This window comes from Pseudophryne corroboree, chromosome 12 (assembly GCF_028390025.1).
Source record: "Pseudophryne corroboree isolate aPseCor3 chromosome 12, aPseCor3.hap2, whole genome shotgun sequence".
In the NCBI taxonomy this organism is placed as follows: domain Eukaryota; kingdom Metazoa; phylum Chordata; class Amphibia; order Anura; family Myobatrachidae; genus Pseudophryne; species Pseudophryne corroboree.
In genome coordinates this window covers 173,275,669-173,295,848 of record NC_086455.1, presented here as the reverse complement: position 1 = coordinate 173,295,848, position 20,180 = coordinate 173,275,669, and the positions used below count along the sequence as shown (strand labels likewise).

General features: G+C 52.2%; 1 protein-coding gene across 2 annotated transcripts in view; it reads right to left on the bottom strand.

The window, feature by feature from the left end:
- The window catches only part of TTC7B (tetratricopeptide repeat domain 7B), a 144,478-nt gene that overhangs the window by 89,875 nt on the left and 34,423 nt on the right, over positions 1-20,180 (bottom strand). For both annotated transcript variants that reach the window (XM_063948600.1, XM_063948601.1), the window contains exon 3: positions 10,867-11,035. In XM_063948600.1, the coding sequence (XP_063804670.1) occupies positions 10,867-11,035 (169 nt within the window). The remainder of the gene's footprint in view (positions 1-10,866; positions 11,036-20,180) is intronic.

The window sequence follows — 20,180 nt, the reverse complement described above, 5'->3', positions numbered from 1 at the left end:
GGTTACACAACGTGTGAGGCTGATACCCTGCTATACTGGACGGGAATAACTGCACTGAATATAATATGGAATGTGGAAAGACACGTGGTATACGTTCAATGACGCGAGACGTGAACATGCGTGTAGATGGTGACACTAAAACTATTGGATGATCACTGTGAATGTCTGAGGTGTTGCTACAATGTGACTTTGTTGAGCTATTGTTTCTTTTTCAGGTGGAACCATGGGTCGTACACATGACTGAGTGGGAAAAGGGAGCCATTGTTTCTGGCTGAGAGTACGGTCAGACTGGAGGAGGTGGCGTGCCTCGAAGACAGCGAGTAGTATCCATCTACAGTGGAAGAAACATGGACACCAAGAATCTCAGCGGTGGAACAGCGGCCACTTGTCTTTCCGCATTCCGGTGTGTTTATGAAGAGACCACATTGTAGGTTGTTACACATAAAGGAAATGGTTCAAACGTAACTTAGTGCTATACACAGCCTCAGGGGTGGCTGGTTTAAACCAAGAGCCAGATGTTTTTTTAAAGGGGTAATCACTTACAAGGCAAACCACGCCTTGTAAGCGAGTGTCCCCCCCCCCCCCCCCCCCAAAAAAAAAGTCCCAGTTCGACCGGCATCCCACACAGGCACTGAACTCGGCGCCATTACATCCAGCCCCAAATGTTTTTATTTAATATGCTGTGACTGCAGGTACATCGCCGTAACTTCTTTAAAAAAGCCTATTGTACTAAAAAAACGAGTGTTTTTCTTCAGAATGTTTACTGCCAGCGGCCTGCCCAGTGCTAACGCTTAACCCCTCGCCTGCCTGACGTGTGTGTGCGTTTCTCTGAAAAGTGCTTTTGAATTTTCCATTTTATATATTACTATTCAGATTTATTTCATTATGAGTAATAAGTAGGACTAATGCTTAACATTAAATTGTTGCTCTTATTTTCAATTTCATCTATATCCCATTGTACTTTGTATGTTTAGTCCAATATCATTATTATTCTTTATTATATGGCGCCACAAAGGATCCGCAGCGCCCTGTTACAGAGAACATAAACAAATAATCAAAACAGTGACAATATATAGTGTTCACGCTAGGCTGTTTTAGCAGGGTGCTGCGCCCTGCCCGATTTTATAAGGGCAAAATCCGCCCTGTCCTTTCTGCGGCGCCCTGCTAGAACTTCCGCCCGCTTCCTGCCCTCCCAGAAGGAAAAGATGCCGTGCGCATGTGCGCGGCATCCATTCACGCTGTGAGAGAGCGCTTGGGGGAAGCCCAGCACCTCCGTAGGTGCTGGGCACGCCCTCAAAAGTGACGCCGCCAGCCGCCCACGCCCCCTGTTTTATCGTCGTGAGCTGAACACGCCCCCTTTTTGCTTGGCCATGCCCCTTTTCCGCCGCGCGCGCACACGCTTGTGCCCCCCACAGTCCGGCGCCCTGCCCAAATCCTAGCATGAACACTAAATATAGCACCAGTAATGGGTATATACACATAACTGCGTCAGCAGACGACACTGACATAAGTATCAGGGTGGCAGAAAACCGTGGGATTTGGTGCCGTCGAAGAGAGTATGAAATAGAAGATAGTTTAAGTAAGAGAAGGAAAAGCACATGAGGGAAGAGGGCCCTGCTCTACCTACATATATTCAGACGTAATAGGAATAAGAAGCTGTAAAAAACTGGTTTTATTGAAAGATGTAAAATAAATGTTAGAGAACATGTTTGATCAAGGTTTCAAATACATGATTTATGGGGATTTTTCATTAACACATTAGTGCAACAAAAAAATAAGATTTTACTTACCGATAAATCTATTTCTCGTAGTCCGTAGTGGATGCTGGGGACTCCGTCAGGACCATGGGGATTAGCGGCTCCGCAGGAGACAGGGCACAAAACTAAAGCTTTAGGATCAGGTGGTGTGTACTGGCTCCTCCCCCTATGACCCTCCTCCAAGCCTCAGTTAGGATACTGTGCCCGGACGAGCGTACACAATAAGGAAGGATATTGAATCCCGGGTAAGACTCATACCAGCCACACCAATCACACCGTATAACCTGTGATCTGAACCCAGTTAACAGTATGACAAACGTAGGAGCCTCTGAACAGACGGCTCACAACAATAACAACCCGATTTTTTTGTAACAATAACTATGTACAAGTATTGCAGACAATCCGCACTTGGGATGGGCGCCCAGCATCCACTACGGACTACGAGAAATAGATTTATCGGTAAGTAAAATCTTATTTTCTCTGACGTCCTAAGTGGATGCTGGGGACTCCGTCAGGACCATGGGGATTATACCAAAGCTCCCAAACGGGCGGGAGAGTGCGGATGACTCTGCAGCACCGAGTGAGAGAACTCCAGGTCCTCCTCAGCCAGGGTGTGCCCCTGACCAAGTAGCAGCTCGGCAAAGTTGTAAAGCCGAGACCCCTCGGGCAGTCGCCCAAGATGAGCCCACCTTCCTTGTGGAATGGGCATTTATATATTTTGGCTGTGGCAGTCCTGCCACAGAATGTGCAAGCTGAATTGTACTACACATTCAACTAGCAATCGTCTGCTTAGAAGCAAGAGCACCCAGTTTTTTGGGTGCATACAGGATAACAGAAAGTCAGTTTTCCTGACTCCAGCCGTCCTGGAAATCTATATTTTCAGGGCCCTGACAACATCTAGCAACTTGGAGTCCTCCAAGTCTCTAGTAGCCGCAGGTACCACAATAAGCTGGTTCAGATGAAACGCTGACACCACCTTAGGGAGAAACTGGGGACGAGTCCGCAGCTCTGCCCTGTCCGAATGGACAATCAGATATGGGCTTTTGTGAGACAAAGCCGCCAATTCTGACACTCGCCTGGCCGAGGCCAGGGCCAACATCATGGTCACTTTCCATGTGAGATATTTCAAATCCACAGATTTGAGCGGTTTAAACCAACGTGATTTGAGGAATCCCAGGACTACGTTGAGATCCCACAGTGCCACTGGAGGCACAAAAGGGGGTTGTATATGCAGTACTCCCTTGTCAAATTTCTGGACTTCAGGAACTGAAGCCAATTCTTTCTGGAAGAAAATCGACAGGGCCGAAATTTGAACCTTAATGGACCCCGATTTGAGGCCTATAGACACTCCTGTTTGCAGGAAATGCAGGAATCGACCGAGTTGAAATTTCTTCGTGGGGCCTTCCTGGCCTCACACCACGCAACATATTTTCGCCACATGTGGTGATAATGTTGTGCGGTCACCTCCTTCCTGGCTTTGACCAGGGTAGGAATGACCTCTTCCGGAATGCCTTTTTCCCTTAGGATCCGGCGTTCAACCGCCATGCCGTCAAACGCAGCCGCGGTAAGTCTTGGAACAGACATGGTACTTGCTGAAGCAAGTCCCTTCTTATCGGCAGAGGCCCTGAGTCCTCTGTGAGCATCTCTTGAAGTTCCGGGTACCAAGTCCTTCTTGGCCCATCCGGAGCCACGAGTATAGTTCTTACTCCTCTACGTCTTATAATTCTCAGTACCTTAGGTATGAGAAGCAGAGGAGGGAACACATACACCGACTGGTACACCCATGGTGTTACCAGAACGTCCACAGCTATTGCCTGAGGGTCTCTTGACCTGGTGCAATACCTGTCCAGTTTTTTGTTCAGGCGGGACGCCATCATGTCCACCTTTGGTCTTTCCCAACGGTGCACAATCATGTGGAAAAAACTTCTCGATGAAGTCCCCACTCTCCCGGGTGGAGGTTGTGCTGAGGAAGTCTGCTTCCCAGTTGTCCACTCCCGGAATGAAAACTGCTGACAGTGCTATCACATGATTTTCCGCCCAGCGAAGAATCCTTGCAGTTTCTGCCATTGTCCTCCTGCTTCTTGTGCCGCCCTGTCTGTTTACGTGGGCGACTGCCGTGATATTGTCCCACTGGATCAATACCGGCTGACCTTGAAGCAGAGGTCTTGCTAAGCTTAGAGCATTGTAAATTGCTCTTAGCTCCAGTATATTTATGCGGAGAGAAGTCCCCAGACTTGATCACACTCCCTGGAAATTTTTTTTTTCCCTGTGTGACTGCTCCCCAGCCTTTCAAGCTGGAATCCGTGGTCACCAGGACCCAGTCCTGAATGCATAACTGTGGCCCTTTAGTAGATGAGCACTCTGCAGCCACCACAGAAGAGACACCCTTGTCCTTGGAGACAGGGTTATCCGCTGATGCATCTGAAGATGCGATCCGGACCATTTGTCCAGCAGATCCCACTGAAAAGTTCTTGCGTGAAATCTGCCGAATGGAATCGCTTCGTAAGAAGCCACCATTTTTCCCAGGACCCTTGTGCAATGATGCACTGACACTTTTCCTGGTTTTTTGGAGGTTCCTGACTAGCTCGGATAACTCCCTGGCTTTCTCCTCCGGGAGAAACACCTTTTTCTGGACTGTGTCCAGAATCATCCCTAGGGACAGCAGACGTGTCGTCGGAGACAGCTGCGATTTTGGAATATTTAGAATCCACCCGTGCTGTCGTAGAACTACTTGAGATAGTGCTACTCAGACCTCCAACTGTTCTCTGGACCTTGCCCTTATCAGGAGATCGTCCAAGTAAGGGATAATTAAGACGCCTTTTCTTTGAAGAAGAATCATCATTTCGGCCATTACCTTGGTAAAGACCCGGGGTGCCGTGGACAATCCAAACGGCAGCGTCTGAAACTGATAGTGACAGTTTTGTACCACGAACCTGAGGTACCCTTTGTGAGAAGGGCAAATTTGGACATGGAGGTAAGCATCCTTGATGTCCAGGGACACCATATAGTCCCCTTCTTCCTGGTTCGCTATCACTGCTCTGAGTGACTCCATTTAGAATAGGTCTCACCGAGCCGTCTGGCTTCAGTACCACAATATAGTGTGGAATAATACCCCTTTACTTGTTGTAGGAGGGGTACTTTGATTATCACCTGCTGGGAATACAGCTTGTGAATTGTTTCCAATACTGCCTCCCTGTCGGAGGTAGACGTTGGTAAAGCAAACTTCAGGAACCTGCGAGGGGGAGACGTCTCGAATTTCCAATCTGTACCCCTGGGATACTACTTGTAGGATCCAGGGGTCCACTTGCGAGTGAGCCCACTGCGTGCTGAAACTCTTGAGACGACCCCCCACCGCACCTGTTTGTACGGCCCCAGCGTCATGCTGAGGACTTGGCAGAAGCGGTGGAAGGCTTCTGTTCCTGGGAATGGGCTGCCTGCTGCAGTCTTCTTCCCTTACCTCTATCCCTGGGCAGATATTATGGGGACGAAAGGACTGAGGCTGAAAAGACTATGTCTTTTTCTGCTGAGATGTGACTTGGGGTAAAAAAGGTGGATTTTCTAGCTGTTGCCGTGGCCACCAGGTCCGATGGACCGACCCCAAATAACTCCTCCCCTTTATACGGCAATACTTCCATGTGCCGTTTGGAATCTGCATCACCTGACCACTGTCGTGTCCATAAACATCGTCTGGCAGATATGGACATCGCACTTACTCTTGATGCCAGAGTGCCAATATCCCTCTGTGCATCTCGCATATATAGAAATGCATCTTTTAAATGCTCTATAGTCAATAAAATACTGTCCCTGTCAAGGGTATCAATATTTCCAGTCAGGGAATCCGACCAAGCCACCCCAGCGCTGCCCATCCAGGCTGAGGCGATCGCTGGTCGCAGTATAACACCAGTATGTGTGTATATACTTTTTAGGATATTTTCCAACCTCCTATCAGTTGGCTCCTTGAGGGCGTCCGTATCTGGAGACGGTAACGCCACTTGTTTTTATAAGCGTGTGAGCGCCTTATCCACCCTAAGGTGTGTTTCCCAACGCGCCATAACTTCTGGCGGGAAAGGGTATACCGCCAATAATTTTCTATCGGGGGAAACCCACGTATCATCACACACTTCATTTAATTTATCTGATTCAGGAAAAACCACATGTAGTTTTTTCACACTCCACATAATACCCTTTTTTGTGGTACTTGTAGTATCAGAAATATGTAACATCTCCTTCATTGCCCTTAACAAGTAACGTGTGGCCCTAAAGGAAAATACGTTTGTTTCTTCACCGTCGACACTGGAGTCAGTGTCCGTGTCTGTGTCTGTGTCGACCGACTGAGGTAAAAGGACGTTTTAACGCCCCTGACGGTGTTTTAGACGCCTGGACAGGTACTAATTGGTTTGCCGGCCGTCTCATGTCGTCAACCGACCTTGCAGAGTGTTGACATTATCACGTAATTCCTTAAATAAGCCATCCATTCCGGTGTCGACTCCCTAGAGAGTGACATCACCATTACCGGCAATTGCTCCGCCTCCTCACCAACATCGTCCTCATACATGTCGACACACAAGTACCGACACACAGCACACACACAGGGAATGCTCTGATAGAGGACAGGACCCCACTAGCCCTTTGGGGAGACAGAGGGAGAGTTTGCCAGCACACACCAAAAACGCTATATTATACAGGGACAACCTTTATATAAGTGTTTTTCCCTTATAGCATTTTAATATATATATACATATCGCCAAATAAGTGCCCCCCCTCTCTGTTTTAACCCTGTTTCTGTAGTGCAGTGCAGGGGAGAGCCTGGGAGCCTTCCCACCAGCATTTCTGTGAGGGAAAATGGCGCTGTGTGCTGAGGAGAATAGGCCCCGCCCCCTTTTCGGCGGGCTTCTTCTCCCGTTTTTCTGAGACCTGGCAGGGGTTAAATACATCCATATAGCCTCCAGGGGCTATATGTGATGTATTTTTAGCCAGAATAAGGTATTATACATTGCTGCCCAGGGCGCCCCCAGCAACGCCCTGCACCCTCCGTGACCGTTGGTGTGAAGTGTGTGACAACAATGGCGCACAGCTGCAGTGCTGTGCGCTACCTTCATGAAGACTGAAAAGCCTTCTGCCGCCGGTTTCTGGACCTTCAATCTTCAGCATCTGCAAGGGGGGTCGGCGGCGCGGCTCCGGGACGAACCCCAGGGTGAGACCTGTGTTCCGACTCCCTCTGAAGCTAATGGTGTCCAGTAGCCTAAGAAGCCAATCCATCCTGCACGCAGGTGAGTTGAACTTCTCTCCCCTAAGTCCCTCGATGCAGTGAGCCTGTTGCCAGCAGGACTCACTGAAAATAAGAAACCTAAAAACTTTTTCTAAGCAGCTCCTTAAGAGAGCCACCTAGATTGCACCCTGCTCGGACGGGCACAAAAACCTAACTGAGGCTTGGAGGAGGGTCATAGGGGGAGGAGCCAGTACACACCACCTGATCCTAAAGCTTTAGTTTTGTGCCCTGTCTCCTGCGGAGCCGCTAATCCCCATGGTCCTGACGGAGTCCCCAGCATCCACTTAGGACGTCAGAGAAAAATGGATTAAACAAAAAAAGTGGTGAGGGGGGGGGGGGGGGGGGGGGGTTTAAAAATGTATTTTTCCCCCCCAACCCTGCACAGTATATAATCTCTCTAGAAGTATGATATAATGGCCAGGTAAATCGGTTATAATCCCATTTCCCAGAGCAGTCACCAGCATACTCTTTCCTGTCTCAGGGAAAAGGCCTCGCTGCGCAGTCAGCAGAGGAATAACCCCGCTCTGCAGTCTGTGTGTTTCTCTCATCAGCTTAATCTCTGCAGCAATGACACAGCGCTAATGACATCACGGTATTAATGGCTCAGCTACAAGAGTAACTGTCACTTTGTCACCAAGGCCATAAACTAAGTGCAATCTGATCTCTGCCAAGTGAAGCTTGGAGCACAATGCTTTCTAATGGCACAGCGCCCCCTGCTGTCTGCACACAGGTGATGCACAAACTTTCCTCCAGCCACCAGTGGTAAAGCTGTGAAATAAATGGGGAACAAGAGTTCAGATAATAAATATTGAAGTGATCCCCGATGTAAGTGACAAAGCTGCCTATACACAATATACCACAGTAAAATGATTCAGAATTTACAGCTGAGCACACTGTACTATGCGCCTCTAGATGATCCCGCTGTGTGTCCGGTTACCCTCCTCCTCTGTACATACACACTTACTTACACTCGATACCTCGCCTATCCCTTACCAGCACTCGCTACGCGTTTCTCTAAAAATAAAACTAATTACCAACCCACCACTTAGCTCATTTAACACAACATTAAACTTAAAGGAGGTCAGTGGCGGTCAGGCTTATGTTACAGGATACGTATCATCTAAATATAAACACTGTCTGCAGTCTGTGTACCTGCAAAGAGATCCACAGCCAAAGTCATACTCAGCACTACTCTATGTTATTCCACAGACCACATGCCCAATAATCAAAGTTATATGGCAGAACTGCAAAATGTCTGACTATCGCTCAGAATAACATGGAGAGCGTGTGCAAGGAGTCCAATTTGCCCCAGGGAGAATTAAGTTCTGCCCATCTCAGGGCATCTCCTAAAGGCCTGCACACATTGCTCTCCCTGTGGCTGTGTTGCGTTTGCACTAAGCTACATCCAGCTTAATGAGGCCTACGCATAGGGATCAGCTGGCTCACGCTTTACAGTACTGACAGATCAATTTTGACATGTCCGTATTGGGTCTCCCACTGCCTAAATAACAAGTGACCAGAAACATTGTTACCGGACAGAAACGTGTTTGGGAAAATAAACTGACTACAGGAACTTGTGAGGCCGCAACCATGTCACGACGCAACCCTCTCTCCTCCCCTATCACTAAGTGCCCCTCTCTCCTCCCGTCACGCCGCAGCCCCTCTCCTCCTGTGTCACTAAGCGTCCTTCTCTCCTCCCATGTCACTAAGCACCCCTCTCTCCTCCAGTCACACCACAGCCCCTCTCCTCCTGTGTCACTAAGCGTCCCTCTCTCCTCCTGTGTCACTAAGCGTCCCTCTCTCCTCCCCTATCACTAAGTGCCCCTCTCTCCTCCCGTCACGCCGCAGCCCCTCTCCTCATGTGCCACTAAGCACCCCTTTCTCTTCCCATGTCACGCCGCGTCCCTCTCTCCTTCCCTATCACTAAGCACCCCTCTATCCTCCCATCACACCGCAGCCCCTCTCCTCCTGTGTCACTAAGCGTCCTTCTCTCCTCCCATGTCACTAAGCACCCCTCTCTCCTCCAGTCACACCACAGCCCCTCTCCTCCTGTGTCACTAAGCGTCCCTCTCTCCTCCTGTGTCACTAAGCGTCCCTCTCTCCTCCTGTGTCACTAAGCGTCCCTCTCTCCTCCTGTGTCACTAAGCGTCCCTCTCTCCTCCTGTGTCACTAAGCGTCCCTCTCTCCTCCTGTGTCACTAAGCGTCCCTCTCTCCTCCCGTGTCACTAAGCACCCCTCTCTCCTCCCGTGTCACTAAGCACCCCTCTCTCCTCCCGTGTCACTAAGCACCCCTCTCCTCCCGTGTCACTAAGCGTCCCTCTCTCCTCCCATCACATCGCAGTCCCTCTCCTCCCGTGTCACTAAGCGTCCCTCTCTCCTCCCATCACACCGCAGCCCCTCTCCTCCCGTGTCACTAAGCGTCCCTCTCTCCTCCCATCACACCGCAGCCCCTCTCCTCCCGTGTCACTAAGCGTCCCTCTCTCCTCCTGTGTCACTAAGCACCCCTCTCTCCTCCCATCACATCGCAGCCCCTCTCCTCTCGTGTCACTAAGCACCCCTCTCTCCTCCTGTATCACTAAGCACCCCTCTCTCCTCCCATCACACCGCAGCCCCTCTCCTCCTGTGTCACTAAGCGTCCCTCTCTCCTCCCATGTCACTTAGCACCCCTCTCTCCTCCAGTCACACCGCAGCCTCTCTCCTCCCGTGTCACTAAGCACCCCTCTCTCCTCCCGTGTCACTAAGCGTCCCTCTCTCCTCCAATCACACCGCAGCCCTTCTCCTCCCGTGTCACTAAGCGTCCCTCTCTCCTCCCATCACACCGCAGCCCCTCTCCTCCCGTGTCACTAAGCGTCCCTCTCTCCTCCTGTGTCACTAAGCCCCCCTCTCTCCTCTCATGTCACTAAGCGTCCCTCTCTCCTCCCGTGTCACTAAGCACCCCTCTCTCCTCCCGTGTCACTAAGCACCCCTCTCCTCCCGTGTCACTAAGCGTCCCTCTCTCCTCCCATCACACCGCATGCCCCTCTCCTCCCGTGTCACTAAGCGTCCCTCTCTTCTCCCATCACACCGCATGCCCCACTCCTCCTGTGTCACTAAGCGTCCCTCTCTCCTCCTGTGTCACTAAGCACCCCTCTGTCCTCCCATCGCACCGCAGCCCCTCTCCTCCTGTGTCACTAAGCACCCCTTTCTCCTCCTGTGTCACTAAGCGTCCCTTTCTCCTCATGTGTCACTAAGCACCCCTCTCTCCTCCCGTGGCACTAAGCACCCCTCTCCTCCCGTGTCACTAAGCGTCCCTCTCTCCTCCCATCACACCGCAGCCCCTCTCCTCCTGTGTCACTAAGCGTCCCTCTCTCCTACCATCACACTGCAGCCCCTCTCCTCTTGTCACTAAGCACCCCTCTCTCCTCCCGTATCGCTAAGACTGTGTCACATTGTCCCTCTACACTAATGTGTCACACTGCCCCTCTCCACTCCTCTGTCAGACAGTAACTCTCTCCTCCCGTATCACACTGTCACGTCATCACATCACAGTCAACATACACTGCCAGATTCCATCTTGCCTGCGTCCTGGCAGCGGTGGCTTCCTGCACCTACAGCTACACAACCTCTATGGTTAGCCGGGGAAGCCATTTTGATTTATTTTTAGTGTGGCAGTATAGACTCCCATCATGAGCATCGCTCCTAGAATGTAAGCTCTTGCGAGCAGGGCCTTCTCTCCTCATGTTCTGTTACATTCTTATCCAGTGTCTTCAGACATCACCGATTTACCAATGATCTTAATACCCATAAAAGTAACTGGAAATGATATGTACGCTGCTAGCGTCTCAGGGAGCTGGTTCTTACCTTTGGTGGAGAAGGCTTCAGCGATCATGCGCAGCTTGTAAAGAGGCGCAGCCACCAGCTGCATTTCATCTAGTCCCACTCGAGCATAAATACTGAGAGCGTCACTGTAGTCTCCTTCTATATAGTTCATCTTGGCCATTATCAAGTTGGCTTCTTGCATGAGGTCTGACTATAAACAGAGAAAGAGGTCAGATGAAAGCTTGTGCCCTCTACTATAAGCGGATTCTGTGCAATTTACAGTCACCAACGGGACAATTATATATTATACACATGACTGGTTATACAGGTATGTCTCTCTATAGTGACCTGGCGTGGCTGACAGGCCCAAAGGTTACCACACAGGGGGGTATGCAAAGCACCCAGACGAGAACCATACATGCCAGCGGCATCTCCCAGAATCCTGTCCGGCTACAGCTGTTTGGTATAGCCAATGGAATCCCGGAGCAGGATCCAACTCATAGCCAGCACGCTGCAATGCAGTGTGGGGTGTAATGGGAGGAGGGTGCGGAGGGGACAATTACCTGCTGGTCTTAATAGCTGTACCCAAAATGTAAATACTAAAAACATTCTCTCATTGCGGCAACTAATACCGCATACCGCGTGCCTCTGGACGTGTGATTGTGACCAGATTCCAAGTATTTTATATGATAAATAGTAATCGCATACCACTGGAGAAGAAGACTTGATCAGAGATAACCCGAGCTCATTATGTGTCCGCCATGTAAATAAAACAATGGTTCAGTACTCCAGAGACAGAGAGAGCAGAAGTCTCCGATCAACGGCTGGTAATCCTCTGCTAAGTCCCTATTACTGATGCAGCAGGCCTCACTTCCCAGCCAGCACTGGGATAGGAAACTGATAGCCTCCCATCTGTCTCAAGTCATTATGGTATTAAACAACTGGCCTTCAACCAAATCAGAGGTTCATTACACTAATTGTATTTTACATGTATGCCGTGCTCAGCGTTAACCCTCTGTATACACTGTGCTGGAACAGAGATTATAACCGCATATGTATCATGTCTCAGCCGTGTCAGTGGCCCATGTTACCTCTACAGATGGGGCAATTCTAGGTGAGGGGTGCTGCGGTCGACCAAAACTGTTTATCAATTCCATAATGACTGCTTGCTCTAGGAACAGTCAAAGCTTTTGAGCCTGTTGGTGCCTCGGATCAAGATCCTACTCTACACCCCAATGTCTATCCTTGTGGAGCCCAGTGTACCCCGCAGCAGAAATGACAGTCAGGAACTGACTGGCTGGTACTTTATCTCTCTCCAAGGCTTAGTACATAGACCCCACAGTGTGTCACTGGACTGCAGCAATATATTGGGGGAGTAGTGATATCACAGGCGTCACTATGGGGTCTATTTACTAAGCTTTTGACGGAGATAAAGTGGATGGAGATAAACTACCAGCCAATCAGCTCCGAACAGACATGTCACCGGCTGTGTTTGAGAAATGACAGTTAGGAGCTGATTGGCTGGGACTTTGGGGGGTCATTCAGAGTTGATCGCTAGCAGAAAATGTTCGCTGTACAGCGATGATGCAAAAAAACAGCACTTCTGCACATGCGGCGCAATGCGCACGCGCGACATTACTTACACAACGGCCGATGTAGTTTCACACAGGGTCTAGCAAAGCTTTTCAGTCGCACAGGCAGCCGCAGAGTGATTGACATGAAGGGGGCGTTTCTGGGTGTCAACTGACCGTTTTCAGGGAGTGGTCGGAAAAACGCAGGCGTGGCTGGGAGAACGCAGGGCGTGTATGTGACGTCAAAACAGGAACTGAACAGTCTGAAGTCATCGCAAGCGCTGAGTAGGTCTGGAGCTACTCTGACACTGCACAAAATTATTTTGTAGCCGCTGTGCGATCCTTTCGTTCGCACTTCTGCTAAGCTAAGATACACTCCCAGTGGGCGGCGGCATAGCGTGTGCACGACTGCTAAAAACAGCTAGCGAGCGTTCACCTCGGAATGACCACCTTTATCTCCATCTGAGGCTTAGTAAATAGACCCCACAGTGTGTATATGTTATAAGTTGGAGGAACACCAATTAGTGAAGCACAACAGGATATGAAGAGTAAATCCACATTTACACAGCACATCTACTATAAATAAAGATACGGGAAGTGACTGCAGCCCTGTGGTACCTGTACACATCCACAGTCCACAGAAGGGGCTCATTATTCCCATTACAATATACAACTATATATAATATAGGCTGTGGCACATTATTCTGCACTTTGTAAAATTACTTGTCATGGTCTTTCCATCTGGAAAATTCATTAGTCATTTTGCTGGCGCCCTGGAATATCCGCATGTCATCAGCAAAACAACCGGCTTCCGTTCCAGATCACTTGTAATATCACTAATGGAGATATTAAATAACCCTGACCCCATTCCCTGTATATTTCCTCTTCCTAATATATTACAAACATCACATTTTCCTATCTATGTCCAGGCGTAATGAGCTGTTATGGGCACGCACCCTGCTCTGATTGTCTCTTTGTATTTCAGAAATGGATTAAAAGGCAAGTAACGACCTCATATGATGCTAATATATTGTAATGTAATATATATATTACATTGATTCTACACCAGACCGCCGGCTTACCCCCTCTGATAGGGAGTGCCTGGTAACTGGTGCAGTGACTACGCCAGACCGCCAGCTTACCCCCTCTGATAGGAAGTGCCTGGTAACTGGTGCAGTGACTATGCCAGACCGCCAGCTTACCCCCTCTGATAGGGAGTGCCTGGTAACTGGTGCAGTGACTACGCCAGACCGCCAGCTTACCCCCTCTGATAGGGAGTGCCTGGTAACTGGTGCAGTGACTACGCCAGACCGCCGGCTTACCCCCTCTGATAGGGAGTGCCTGGTAACTGGTGCAGTGACTATGCCAGACCGCCAGCTTACCCCCTCTGATAGGAAGTGCCTGGTAACTGGTGCAGTGACTATGCCAGACCGCCAGCTTACCCCCTCTGATAGGGAGTGCCTGGTAACTGGTGCAGTGACTACGCCAGACCGCCAGCTTACCCCCTCTGATAGGGAGTGCCTGGTAACTGGTGCAGTGACTACGCCAGACCGCCAGCTTACCCCCTCTGATAGGGAGTGCCTGGTAACTGGTGCAGTGACTACGCCAGACCGCCGGCTTACCACCTCTGATAGGGAGTGCCTGGTAACTGGTGCAGTGACTACGCCAGACCGCCGGCTTACCCCCTCTGATAGGGAGTGCCTGGTAACTGGTGCAGTGACTACGCCAGACCGCCAGCTTACCCCCTCTGATAGGGAGTGCCTGGTAACTGGTGCAGTGACTACGCCAGACCGCCAGCTTACCCCCTCTGATAGGGAGTGCCTGGTAATTGGTGCAGTGACTACGCCAGACCGCCAGCTTACCCCCTCTGATAGGGAGTGCCTGGTAACTGGTGCAGTGACTACGCCAGACCGCCGGCTTACCCCCTCTGATAGGGAGTGCCTGGTAACTGGTGCAGTGACTACGCCAGACCGCCAGCTTACCCCCTCTGATAGGGAGTGCCTGGTAACTGGTGCAGTGACTACGCCAGACCGCCAGCTTACCCCCTCTGATAGGGAGTGCCTGGTAACTGGTGCAGTGACTACGCCAGACCGCCAGCTTACCCCCTCTGATAGGGAGTGCCTGGTAACTGGTGCAGTGACTACGCCAGACCGCCGGCTTACCCCCTCTGATAGGGAGTGCCTGGTAACTGGTGCAGTGACTATGCCAGACCGCCAGCTTACCCCCTCTGATAGGAAGTGCCTGGTAACTGGTGCAGTGACTATGCCAGACCGCCAGCTTACCCCCTCTGATAGGGAGTGCCTGGTAACTGGTGCAGTGACTACGCCAGACCGCCAGCTTACCCCCTCTGATAGGGAGTGCCTGGTAACTGGTGCAGTGACTACGCCAGACCGCCAGCTTACCCCCTCTGATAGGGAGTGCCTGGTAATTGGTGCAGTGACTACGCCAGACCGCCAGCTTACCCCCTCTGATAGGGAGTGCCTGGTAACTGGTGCAGTGACTACGCCAGACCGCCGGCTTACCCCCTCTGATAGGGAGTGCCTGGTAACTGGTGCAGTGACTACGCCAGACCGCCAGCTTACCCCCTCTGATAGGGAGTGCCTGGTAACTGGTGCAGTGACTACGCCAGACCGCCAGCTTACCACCTCTGATAGGGAGTGCCTGGTAACTGGTGCAGTGACTACGCCAGACCGCCAGCTTACCCCCTCTGATAGGGAGTGCCTGGTAACTGGTGCAGTGACTACGCCAGACCGCCGGCTTACCCCCTCTGATAGGGAGTGCCTGGTAATTGGTGCAGTGACTACGCCAGACCGCCGGCTTACCCCCTCTGATAGGGAGTGCCTGGTAACTGGTGCAGTGACTACGCCAGACCGCCGGCTTACCCCCTCTGATAGGGAGTGCCTGGTAACTGGTGCAGTGACTACGCCAGACCGCCAGCTTACCCCCTCTGATAGGGAGTGCCTGGTAACTGGTGCAGTGACTACGCCAGACCGCCAGCTTACCCCCTCTGATAGGGAGTGCCTGGTAACTGGTGCAGTGACTATGCCAGACCGCCAGCTTACCCCCTCTGATAGGGAGTGCCTGGTAACTGGTGCAGTGACTACGCCAGACCGCCGGCTTACCCCCTCTGATAGGGAGTGCCTGGTAATTGGTGCAGTGACTACGCCAGACCGCCAGCTTACCCCCTCTGATAGGGAGTGCCTGGTAACTGGTGCAGTGACTACGCCAGACCGCCGGCTTACCCCCTCTGATAGGGAGTGCCTGGTAACTGGTGCAGTGACTACACCAGACCGCCAGCTTACCCCCTCTGATAGGGAGTGCCTGGTAATTGGTGCAGTGACTACGCCAGACCGCCAGCTTACCCCCTCTGATAGGGAGTGCCTGGTAACTGGTGCAGTGACTACGCCAGACCGCCGGCTTACCCCCTCTGATAGGGAGTGCCCGGTAACTGGTGCAGTGACTACGCCAGACCGCCAGCTTACCCCCTCTGATAGGGAGTGCCTGGTAACTGGTGCAGTGACTACGCCAGACCGCCAGCTTACCCCCTCTGATAGGGAGTGCCTGGTAATTGGTGCAGTGGTTACGCCAGACCGCCGGCTTACCCCCTCTGATAGGGAGTGCCTGGTAACTGGTGCAGTGACTACGCCAGACCGCCAGCTTACCCCCTCTGATAGGGAGTGCCTGGTAACTGGTGCAGTGACTACGCCAGACCGCCAGCTTACCACCTCTGATAGGGAGTGCCTGGTAACTGGTGCAGTGACTACGCCAGACCGCCGGCTTACCACCTCTGATAGGGAGTGCCTGGTAACTGGTGCAGTGACTACGCCAGACCGCCAGCTTACCCCCTCTGATAGGGAGTGCCTGGTAACTGGTGCAGTGACTACGCCAGACCGCCGGCTTACCCCCTCTGATAGGGAGTGCCTGGTAACTGGTGCAGTGACTACGCCAGACCACCAGCTTACCCCCTCTGATAGGGAGTGCCTGGTAACTGGTGCAGTGACTACGCCAGACCGCCAGCTTACCCCCTCTGATAGGGAGTGCCTGGTAACTGGTGCAGTGACTACGCCAGACCGCCAGCTTACCCCCTCTGATAGGGAGTGCCTGGTAACTGGTGCAGTGACTACGCCAGACCGCCGGCTTACCCCCTCTGATAGGGAGTGCCTGGTAATTGGTGCAGTGACTACGCCAGACCGCCGGCTTACCCCCTCTGATAGGGAGTGCCTGGTAAGTGGTGCAGTCACTACGCCAGACCGCCGGCTTACCCCCTCTGATAGGGAGTGCCTGGTAACTGGTGCAGTGACTACGCCAGACCGCCAGCTTACCCCCTCTGATAGGGAGTGCCTGGTAACTGGTGCAGTGACTACGCCAGACCGCCAGCTTACCCCCTCTGATAGGGAGTGCCTGGTAACTGGTGCAGTGACTATGCCAGACCGCCAGCTTACCCCCTCTGATAGGGAGTGCCTGGTAACTGGTGCAGTGACTACGCCAGACCGCCGGCTTACCCCCTCTGATAGGGAGTGCCCGGTAACTGGTGCAGTGACTACGCCAGACCGCCAGCTTACACCCTCTGATAGGGAGTGCCTGGTAACTGGTGCAGTGACTTTGCCAGACCGCCAGCTTACCCCCTCTGATAGGGAGTGCCTGGTAACTGGTGCAGTGACTTTGCCAGACCGCCAGCTTACCCCCTCTGATAGGGAGTGCCTGGTAACTGGTGCAGTGACTACGCCAGACCGCCGGCTTACCCCCTCTGATAGGGAGTGCCCGGTAACTGGTGCAGTGACTACGCCAGACCGCCAGCTTACACCCTCTGATAGGGAGTGCCTGGTAACTGGTGCAGTGACTTTGCCAGACCGCCAGCTTACCCCCTCTGATAGGGAGTGCCTGGTAACTGGTGCAGTGACTACGCCAGACCGCCAGCTTACACCCTCTGATAGGGAGTGCCTGGTAATTGGTGCAGTGACTACGCCAGACCGCCAGCTTACCCCCTCTGATAGGGAGTGCCCGGTAACTGGTGCAGTGACTACGCCAGACCGCCAGCTTACCCCCTCTGATAGGGAGTGCCTGGTAACTGGTGCAGTGACTACGCCAGACCGCCGGCTTACCCCCTCTGATAGGGAGTGCCCGGTAACTGGTGCAGTGACTACGCCAGACCGCCAGCTTACCCCCTCTGATAGGGAGTGCCTGGTAATTGGTGCAGTGACTACGCCAGACCGCCGGCTTACCACCTCTGATAGGGAGTGCCTGGTAATTGGTGCAGTGACTACGCCAGACCGCCGGCTTACCCCCTCTGATAGGGAGTGCCTGGTAACTGGTGCAGTGACTACGCCAGACCGCCGGCTTACCACCTCTGATAGGGAGTGCCTGGTAACTGGTGCAGTGACTACGCCAGACCGCCAGCTTACCACCTCTGATAGGGAGTGCCCGGTAACTGGTGCAGTGACTACGCCAGACCGCCGGCTTACCCCCTCTGATAGGGAGTGCCTGGTAACTGGTGCAGTGACTACGCCAGACCGCCAGCTTACCACCTCTGATAGGGAGTGCCTGGTAACTGGTGCAGTGACTACGCCAGACCGCCAGCTTACCCCCTCTGATAGGGAGTGCCTGGTAACTGGTGCAGTGACTACGCCAGACCGCCGGCTTACCCCCTCTGATAGGGAGTGCCTGGTAACTGGTGCAGTGACTATGCCAGACCGCCGGCTTACCCCCTCTGATAGGGAGTGCCTGGTAACTGGTGCAGTGACTACGCCAGACCGCCAGCTTACCCCCTCTGATAGGGAGTGCCTGGTAACTGGTGCAGTGACTATGCCAGACCGCCGGCTTACCCCCTCTGATAGGAAGTGCCTGGTAACTGGTGCAGTGACTACGCCAGACCGCCGGCTTACCCCCTCTGATAGGGAGTGCCTGGTAACTGGTGCAGTGACTACGCCAGACCGCCGGCTTACCCCCTCTGATAGGAAGTGCCTGGTAACTGGTGCAGTGACTACGCCAGACCGCCGGCTTACCCCCTCTGATAGGGAGTGCCTGGTAACTGGTGCAGTGACTACGCCAGACCGCCGGCTTACCCCCTCTGATAGGGAGTGCCTGGTAACTGGTGCAGTGACTACGCCAGACCGCCAGCTTACCCCCTCTGATAGGGAGTGCCTGGTAACTGGTGCAGTGACTACGCCAGACCGCCAGCTTACCCCCTCTGATAGGGAGTGCCTGGTAACTGGTACAGTGACTACGCCAGACCGCCGGCTTACCCCCTCTGATAGGGAGTGCCTGGTAACTGGTGCAGTGACTACGCCAGACCGCCGGCTTACCCCCTCTGATAGGGAGTGCCTGGTAACTGGTGCAGTGACTACGCCAGACCGCCGGCTTACCACCTCTGATAGGGAGTGCCTGGTAACTGGTGCAGTGACTACGCCAGACCGCCAGCTTACCCCCTCTGATAGGGAGTGCCTGGTAACTGGTGCAGTGACTACGCCAGACCGCCGGCTTACCCCCTCTGATAGGGAGTGCCTGGTAAGTGGTGCAGTCACTACGCCAGACCGCCGGCTTACCCCCTCTGATAGGGAGTGCCTGGTAACTGGTGCAGTGACTACGCCAGACCGCCGGCTTACCCCCTCTGATAGGGAGTGCCCGGTAACTGGTGCAGTGACTACGCCAGACCGCCGGCTTACCCCCTCTGATAGGGAGTGCCTGGTAACTGGTGCAGTGACTACGCCAGACCGCCAGCTTACCCCCTCTGATAGGGAGTGCCTGGTAACTGGTGCAGTGACTACGCCAGACCGCCAGCTTACCCCCTCTGATAGGGAGTGCCTGGTAACTGGTGCAGTGACTACGCCAGACCGCCGGCTTACCCCCTCTGATAGGGAGTGCCTGGTAAGTGGTGCAGTCACTACGCCAGACCGCCGGCTTACCCCCTCTGATAGGGAGTGCCTGGTAACTGGTGCAGTGACTACGCCAGACCGCCGGCTTACCCCCTCTGATAGGGAGTGCCTGGTAAGAGGTTGGTATAGTGGTGCTTGAAAGTTTGTGAACCCTCCAGAATTTCTTATATTTCTATGAAAGTTGGGCTAAAACTACCTCAGATTTTCACAAAAGTCTTAAGAGTAGATAAAGAGAACCAAATCAAACAATTATAACAAAAAAAAAAAATTAGACAAGTGCGGTTTTTTTTTTTTTAGGAATATGATTCCATATCAATCTGTGGGTGGCAAAAGTATGTGACCCTTTAGTCTTAGCAGATATTTTGAAGGTGAAATTAGAGTCAGATATTTTCAATCTATGAGGTGACAATCAGGTGTGAGTGGACAATCTGTCTTTTTAAAAGAACGGGGATCTATCAAAGTCTGATGTTCACAACAAGTTTGTGGAAGTGTATCATGCCACGAACAGAGGAGATTTCTGAGGACCTCAGAAGAAGAGTTGTTGATGCTCATTAGGCTGGAAAAGTTTGGAATCCACAATCAACAGTTAGATTGTGTACAAATGGAGGAAATTCCAGACCATTATTACCCTCCCCAGGAGTGGTCGTCCAACAAAGATCACACCACGAGCAAGGCATCTAATAGCTTGCAAGGTCACAAAGGAACCCAAGGTAACCTCTAAGCAACTGCGAGCCTCTCTCACATTAGTTAATGTTCATGAGTCCACCATCAGGAGGACACTGAACAATGGTGTGCATGGCAGGATTGCAAGGAGAAAGCTGCTGCTCTCCAAAAAGAACATTGCTGCCCATCTGCAGTTTGGTAGAGATCACCTGGACAAGCCAGAAGGCTACTGGAACAATGTTTCGTGGAC